The sequence below is a fragment of the Littorina saxatilis genome, linkage group LG2, assembly GCF_037325665.1.
Source record: "Littorina saxatilis isolate snail1 linkage group LG2, US_GU_Lsax_2.0, whole genome shotgun sequence".
Taxonomy (NCBI): domain Eukaryota; kingdom Metazoa; phylum Mollusca; class Gastropoda; order Littorinimorpha; family Littorinidae; genus Littorina; species Littorina saxatilis.
In genome coordinates this window covers 26,715,899-26,724,499 of record NC_090246.1, presented here as the reverse complement: position 1 = coordinate 26,724,499, position 8,601 = coordinate 26,715,899, and the positions used below count along the sequence as shown (strand labels likewise).

Here is an 8,601-nt window from a genome sequence, read left to right as displayed (position 1 = left end):
CCACTGTTCAGTGGGTACAGGCATGCGTAGGGCTGTGCCTTGTTAAAGGCTGTGGCCTTAGTCGTCGATGAGCCTATGGTTGCATCAGTCTTCACTCAACCTTATCTTGCAACTGGCATCACTGGTGTTGTGGGTGGTAAACTGCCACCTGCTTGCTCTTTGGGAGTGGTGCATTCGCTGGTCCCTGGCCGGTCTTCACGGCGCTCACCTTTGCTCTCCAGTCACTGTCTCTGGCAACGTGCACGGGCTGTGAGTTTTCTACAGTCTGTGCATGCCGGAGATGGTGCCAACGCTGGATGGGCAGAGGGAGGAGGATCACAGCAACGTCCAAGCTCAAGTCCTCACTCTCAAGCATCACAAGTGGCACCACCTCAGCCATCACCACGAGATGGCATCACTCTTCCCCCTTATCACAGCAAGCCCGCAGTAGCAGCAGATAAGAGCTGCTATTTGCGTAGCTGCTGCTGCTTGCTCTTCCCACTGTCCACTGTTCAACCTGCAGATCAGCCAACATTCGGGGGGGGGAGAGCAAGAAGCAGTGCTGCCCTGGCCTACCTGCAGAAGGTCTTCAGCCAGGCAGCACTGCTGTCAGCTCTTCACACCTTCCCATCTCAGCATCAAGGCAGCAGCTGTTACAGGCGCACCATTACCATGCTTCTTGTCCTTCAGCGACTGGCCCCCACATTGCAGAGGAGGAGGGGGCTGGTTGCTGAGAACATAGGACGTCATGCAACGTGGCGGAGATCATCTCAGCTTGACAGCAAGGCTGATGGTCAGGGCAACTGGCCTGCTTTCCTACTCCTTCATCCAGGCTTCATGCAGGATTCAACACTGCTGCTGGGCTAGGATTGGTGCCTGTGTCAACAGCTGCTGAAAATGGCCGTCCAGTCCTCAAGGCCTGGTTCCATCCCTCAGCGCTTCTGCTGGCAGGCCTCTTGCTAAAAGAGGCTGTCCAGCAACTAGGAGAGGCGCCACACTACAGGTCACCACCAACAAGGTCTTGGCAATCTGCTGAGAGTGGGAGGCAGAGATGGCATCTCCTGTCCAACGCTTCAGGCTGCTGCCGTAACTGCTTCACTGGGCTGGTCTCACACTTGATGAGGCTGGCTCGCCTGCGTTTACGCAAGTCTTCATGCTGTCATCTCAGCGACCTTCCCTGCAGTCCGACTCCCACTGGCGAGGGCTGTTTGGGGGATGCTGGTCTGGAGGAGCACCGCTGCTGTCCCCATCAGCACAAAATGGATGGCCTCTTGCATGCAGAGGCTGTCCCGGCTGTGGAGGTCTACTGACAACTGCAATCCAGCCGGACAACATCGTCCCTTCAACTGATCGGCGGTGGAGTTGGATCTTCAAGCTTCAGCAGTTCATCGACAGCCTGCATCTGCCGAAGAGCTGTTATCTTCAGCTGCTCCACTCACCAAGACAACAGAGGCAGAGAATCATTTTCAAGTCATCATCTGCGTATTTTCACACACCTGGGGCTGGCTGCTGGCCAGGAGGTGCATCTTGGTCTTCTGCAACAACCACCTCTGGCCCAACTGCTGCCTTCAATGCCTCCTTTCTGAGGCTGTCAGTCATCGAAAGCGATCATCCCTTGCAAGGCAGATTTCCTGTGCCGTTCACCCAAGCTGCTCTCCTTGCTCACAGCATTCTGGTCTCCCTGGTCTGTCGAGAGGCTGGGCCTTACAGAGTTCTGAGATGTTTTATCAGATTTGTCCAACGAGGAAGCCACGGTAGTTGTAAGGGTGATGAATTCAGCCAATTCAGCAGCCAGAGGTGAGGTCTCTAGTGCTTCAGCCACCAGTTATATTTTATTGTAGTGTCTTTCTTGCTTTTTGCTTTGCCAGTTCGCATTGAAATGATGGATTGACTTTTAATCATATTGTTGTTCTCTAACATTCATATCTTTCTGCCTTGATAATGCATTCACAATTCAGACTGTCCTAAATGACCTGTTTGAGAATTATATGCGGCTATCAAAAAAGAAGAAGACATTTCCATCTTGGAGAGGCCATTCAAATAGTCCAACAATATTACTTTGAAAAGGTTGTGAACCTTAGTGGTCAAACGCAACAGGTCTGATGGTAAATGCATCAAACGTTTTGCATTTGATGTATCTTTGATAGTGTGTGTGAGCAAGTGATGATGTGTGTCACATGAGGACAGAAGAGAGATGCTTATGCCTGTGAGAGGAAGAATTTGTCTGTCATCTGTCATGTATTATGAGTCGGTGTTGGGTGATCTTTTTGTGTATTTGTTTGGATGACTCTTTATCAGATTCTTGATGAAAGTGTTGAGTGATTTTGTTGAGTGTGTTGTGTCTAACACTACTAGTCTTGACAGCAGAAACAAAATGCATTTAACTTGCTTATGCTGGCAACAACTTGTAGGACATCATATTTCATTTCAGAACAAAAGCAGCTGCGAGTACAACTACCCAATTTGTAGCGGACTAGTTCTCTGGCACATTTTCACCTTGCCTTGATTTGAACTCTTCATATTCTTGTTTGTTGTTTTTTTGAAGCACTGGGGAATACATTCCATAATCTTTGCAACATTGTTTCCCCTAGCCAGCGCTCTCTCTCTCTCTCTCTCTCTCTCTCTCTCTCTCTCTCTCTCTCTCTCTCTCTCTCTCTCTCTCTCTCTCTCTCTCTCTCTCTCAGGTCTGAGCTCTCTCTCTCTCTCTCTCTCTCAGGTCTGAGTCTGTCTCTCTCTCTCTCTCTCTCTCTCTCTCTCTCTCTCTCTCTCTCTCTCTCAGGTCTGAGTCTGTCTCTCTCTCTCTCTCTCTCTCTCTCTCTCTCTCTCTCTCTCTCTCTCAGGTCTGAGCCTCTCTCTCTCTCTCTCTCTTCCCTTTTGGTAAAGATAATGCAGTGCAGTTATGCGTTTGCTTTCCCTTTACCTCTCAGACTTTTAATGATGCTTTTTGATTCATTTTACCTTGTCTTCATATAATTTCACTTGACAGAATGAAGGTTATACCTGAATAGAAATTTGTACAGTCTGCTTGTCTGTTGTGCAGCCATCTTTGAGCGCCTGCGCAACATTCTGCATGAAGCGCAGCTGGACAAGCGGGTGCAGTATATGGTGGAGGTCATGTTCGCCATCAGGAAGGACGGCTTCAAGGCTCACCCAGCTGTTATCTCTGACCTTGACCTTGTGGAGGAGGACGACCAGTTCACCCACCTCCTGCAGCTGGACGACGTGACCACAGGCCATGAACAGCTGAGTCAGTGTCCTTTGTTAACTTGATCTTTTTGTAATGAGTAATAAGATGGAGGGAGGTTGTGTGTATGTCTTTATAAGTGTGATTTTGTGTGTTTGGTACCCCCCGCGGGTTAGGGGGAAGAATTTACCTGATGCTCCCCAGTATGTCATAAGAGGCGACTAACGGATTCTGTTTCTCCTTTTACCCTTGTTAAGTGTTTCTTGTATAGAATATAGTCAATGTTTGTAAAGATTTTAGTCAAGCAGTATGTAAGAAATGTGTAAGAAATGTTAAGTCCTTTGTACTGGAAACTTGCATTCTCCCAGTAAGGTAATATATTGTACTACGTTGCAAGCCCCTGGAGCAATTTTTTGATTAGTGCTTTTGTGAACAAGAAACCATTAACAAGTGGCTCTATCCCATCTTTCCCCGTCGCGATATAACCTTTGTGGTTGAAAACGACGTTAAACACCAAATAAAGAAAGAAAGTGTGTTTGGTAAATGTGATCTTTGAACCTGTTGAGACAGACAAAAAGATTAACCTTTTGACAGGCAGTCAAGAATAAAACATTTGAGGCTTGGTTGAGGTCATGCCATGGTGTTTGTGACACAGAACAGTGTTAATTCCCCACATGCGTGTCCTTGCGCAAGCAAGACATGGCAGGGGCATCTGCAGTTTGACAAATTGGTTCAAAGTAAGTCTTTCTTTTCTTTTCCATTTGTAAATCATAGATGTCATTCTGTCTGTAAATTTGTTTTAAATAAATGTTTTTAATTTTGTTAGATGTCTTCAAGGCTGATGATGACTACCAGGAGAACGAGGAAAAGTACAAGACGCTCAAGAAAGGTAAGTGTCAAATGTTTTTCTTGTGTTGGTCAGTGTTTGAAGCAAGAATAGTAGTGCTGCTTTATTTGCAACGAAAGATATGCACTGAACTAAGACACGATCCCCCTGAAGTGCCAACATCTATCAAAAAGTAACAGATGTTGTTCAATTGTACTACAGTAAAACCTGCGAGCAAAGGACGCTCTTGTGGAGCCTTGCCACTGTCCTTTGTAGCAAGGTGTCCTTGCTTATGAATATATGAATGCGCCAACATTTTTTTTGGAAGAAAAAACCCCAAGTCACTGATTCTTTTTTGACACAGTGATTATTAAAACTCAAAGACGTTTTGAAGCCCTCAAGTTTTTTTTGTTTTGGTTTTTTTTGTTCAAAGAAAAGGAGAGAGAGAGAGAACGAGAGAGAGAGAGAGGTGCAATCGGTTTCTTATCTGAAGCAATGGGCCATTCACTGGAAGATTCTTTGATCGAGCTGTTGAAAACCACTCGAAGAGTTCTTCGTTCAACTCATCATAGGTTGTTTTTCTTCTCTTAACACATTTTGCCGTCGATCTGGCACCGGAGTCCCACTGACTGAGAATTTGTGTTCGATCAGCTTTTATGTTGGAAATTTGAGTTTTTCCGCAATTCAGCTCATCAGCAACTTTTCGAACGGTCTTTATGACATCGACTCTCTCTTCTAAAGTCAAAATTTGTCGTTTTGGCATGATGAGACGAAGACGAAGGATGAGACGAAGATGCACCACAGTACAGAAAGTAGAAACCCGAAATGTTTGTGAGTTCACGGCATCGACCAATGAGCGTGCACCATACAAAAATCAACTTCTTTCAAGTGCTGTCATTGGCTTACTAAATAAGCTTCTCGCGCGTTCACATCGCCAGCGAGATTGTATTTGCAGAACCAAGATGGCGGACCAGCGTCTGCTAAAAGCTGTCTGCTTCAAGGGTTTGTCCGTTGTTGACAAGTAACGAACCCAATCGGGACCAAAAAAGGGTGTCCGCGTCCGCGCCTTTGAGGTGTTAGCTCTTTTAAGGTGTTTTTGAGAGTAAAATACATCCGTCCTCACTTGAACTGTCCGTTATGCTAAGGTGTCCGCCAAAATAAGGGTCCGCTAGATGCAGGTTTTACTGTATGTCAAAAGTTGAAGTATTGTGTGATGCCCTCATGGCTGTAAATGTGTCTGTCACATAGTTGTCTGGATTGTCGGTTGAATTTTAACAGGAAATCAGGTTGAAATGTGTTTCAGCTTAAAAAGATAATAAATAGAGCAAATCATTCTCATGCTCTGAATAAAATAAAACAAACTTCTTAGTAGGATAATTGCTGACTTTACCCTACAGTTTTATAAACCATATTCAGTGGCTGGTTTTCTCCTTGAAAGTTTGAGAATTTCTCAGTTTCACATGCCTTGTGTTTGCAGAAATCTTGGATGAAGGAAGTTCAGACGAAGAAGGGTCGGGACAGGAGTCTGGTTCTGAAGAGTCCAGTGATGACGAAGACGATGAGGAAAAAGGTAATTGCATTCAACATTACTTGATCTAAAGGAAAAAATGTGCATGTTTCAGCCATGCTCTTATTAACTTCAGCTTTACACTTTAAACATAGTCCTTATGTGCTACGGTTTGAAGTGAAAGTTAACTTACAATGGGAAACTGGGAAACAGTTTATATTTTACGCTTTTAAACATTACTCTGATTTATAAAAGTAAGCCAACTTACAGTGTGGAACTTGGCCCCTTTTCACTGTGCTCCTGAGCAGACTTTAGCTCCAAGTGAACTAAGTTACCAAAGCTTTCTTGAGTAGTTTCCAGTAATCTGTTGCTTTATAAGTTGTGTTGTGTTTTAGCTGATTGTTAATTGACTTTGGTGTCATGCTTGCAGAAACTGCAACACAGGACATTATTGACCAGACCGAGACCAACATGGTGGCCCTTCGTCGCACCATCTACCTCACTGTTCAGTCCAGTCTTGACTTTGAGGAATGTGCTCACAAGTTGCTCAAGATGGACTTGAAGCCAGGACAGGAGGTCAGTGTTTTCACTTTGGGGAAAATATTCTTTATTTCATCTTCGTGAACAAGGGTTGATTCTGCCATCTAGATTTTTTTTCTCAGTGTTGATGTATAAGCTACTAGATGAATACCCGGCTTCGCCGGGTGGATCGCGAGACAGAGTATGCAACGTGGCGGTTCGCCGGCTTAGAGCATGTGTTGAAAATTTTCATCGAACAGTTTGTGCCCGGGGTTCACCTGAATATGCCCACCAAATTTGATACAGATCCGTCAAGAACTTTGGCAGTGCATCGCGAACAGACAGATACACAGATACACACACAGACAGTAGTCGTACCTACCATCTACTGTAGAGCTTCTTGGTAGACGACATTAGATTTGTTTTCGTTGTGTGGCGGAAGTGAAAGAAGTGAAGAAGTAGAGCCGGGAAAAAAAGTGTTTCGTAATTCGTATCGCAAAACAGAGTATTCACCGCGCCGCCGCGCTTAGAGCACGTGTTGAAAATTTTCATCAACCAGTTTGTGCCCGGGGTCCACCTGAATACACGTACCAAATATGAAGCAGATCCATCAAGAACTTTGGCCGTGCATCGCGAACACTAGAAGGAAAGCTACTCAGGGTTCGTACAGAGTCCTTGAACCCTGGAAAACTCCTTGAAAATTGGAAAAGCTTTTCCAGGCCTTGAAAAATGCTTGAAAATAGCGTTTTGTTAAATAGTCATTGAAAAGTACTTGATTTTTCCAAATTGTTGCCTATACATTTCGTCAGCAGCTTGTCTTATTTAAAAATAAATGCAACCCCCTTTTTTTTCGTCAAATACAGTACACACATTTTGGGAGAATAAAAGATCGAGTGAAAACGAAAGCAGACGAACTAACTATTACTAGTCACCCGTAGTTGCTTCCCTTCCCGGAAGTTGGCAAGGGAAACAACTACGGAATGACTAATAGTTTGCAGACTTGAAAAACTGAAGGTAAGCTTGGTGCTTTGCATTAATTTGGGGAAAACCATGTCCTTGAAAAGCAATTATTTGGTCCTGGAAATGTCCTTGAAAACTCATTGAATTGTATCAGCTCTGCCCTGCAGGAACCCTGGCTACTGCTTCAGCAACCTAACGTTGTTGAATTGCATAGATTGTTTCCCTTGGCACAGAAGCCGTATCCGCGGTTCACCGCGCCGCGCCACGCTTAGAGCACGTGTTGAAAATTTTCATCGACCAGTTTGTGCCCGGGGTCCACCTGAATACACCTACCAAATTTGAAGCAGATCCATCGAGAACTTTGGCCGTGCATCGCGAACACACACACATACACACACAGAAGCCGTATATATATAGATGTGAAAAGACATAAAAGTTAAAAGAGAAGATGAAGTATTGTGCAAATTAATCCTGAAACGGTTCATTAGTACATGATAGATTGGTATTTTCTATTTGATTTATTCCTGAGAATGTTTGGCAAATGTGCTGTCTGCTTTCAGGTGGAGCTGTGTTACATGATTGTTGACTGCTGTGCTCAACTCAGGACCTACGAGAAGTTCTTTGGTCTTCTTGCCGGGGTAAGTTTTCTTGTACTGCATGAGATTTCTTGTTGAGTTTGATTTCTGACTAACCTGAACAATCAGGAGAGACTTAGTAATGAGTGGTGTTAGGCCGTCCGTAGACTTAGTAATGAGTTGTGTTAGCCTGTCTGCAGACCATAAAATTTAATGCTGAGATTTTCTTAGATGTTTTTTTTTAAAGCTAGAGCCTCCAAATTTCATACTCTCTTTCTCTCTCTTTCTCTCTCTCTCTCTCTCTCTCTCTCTCTCTCTCTCTCTCTCTCTCTCTCTCTCTCTCTCTCTCTGTTTTTGCAGTGGAAATTGGTACAGTGCTTTAATTCAACTTTGTGTGGGCTCCCAAAGATTGCAAGAAGGGTACGAGTCATACTACTAACAGGAAAAAGCGATTTTGGTCGGCACAGACACACACTCCTCCGCCCTCATAAGTCCACAGTGCCCCATGTAACGGTTAGCTTATGCATTTTTTTCCTGACATTACACAGAGATTCTGCTCGCTGGACAAGAAGTACGTGGTGCCCTTCGAAACCATCTTCCAGGAGCAGTTTGAGACGATCCATCGCCTGGACACCAACAAGCTGCGTAACGTGGCCAAGCTCTTCGCTCACCTGCTGCACACGGACGCCATCTCGTGGTCCGTCATGAACTGCATGAAGCTGACTGAGGAGGACACCACCTCCGCCAGTCGCATCTTCATCAAGATCCTCTTTCTGGAGCTGTCCGAGTACATGGGGCTCCCCAAGCTCAACAAACGGCTCAGAGACCCGTGAGTAACAGCTTTTTAACTTGAACTGTAGCTGTGGTGAAGGTCTAAGAACCTGTTCACCGATCAGTGTAGCTGCTACTGATCTTTTTTAGGGGTTGCACAGCTGCAAACAACTATCAGAGACTGTAGGGAGATTTTTGTATGTTGGAGCCAGGGCTTTTTGTTAAAATGCAAGTTTGAAGCGACTTTGTAGAAATAACATGCAACTGTAACTGTTGTAGA

At 44.8% G+C, this 8,601-nt stretch overlaps 1 protein-coding gene across 1 annotated transcript in view; it reads left to right on the top strand.

Annotated features, from left to right (window-relative positions):
* The window catches only part of LOC138958626 (pre-mRNA-splicing factor CWC22 homolog), a 169,082-nt gene that overhangs the window by 151,329 nt on the left and 9,152 nt on the right, over nt 1-8,601 (top strand). The window contains exons 9-14 of the mRNA XM_070329836.1: nt 3,020-3,226; nt 3,990-4,052; nt 5,467-5,559; nt 5,927-6,072; nt 7,536-7,613; nt 8,099-8,379. Of these exons, the coding sequence (XP_070185937.1) occupies nt 3,020-3,226; nt 3,990-4,052; nt 5,467-5,559; nt 5,927-6,072; nt 7,536-7,613; nt 8,099-8,379 (868 nt within the window). The remainder of the gene's footprint in view (nt 1-3,019; nt 3,227-3,989; nt 4,053-5,466; nt 5,560-5,926; nt 6,073-7,535; nt 7,614-8,098; nt 8,380-8,601) is intronic.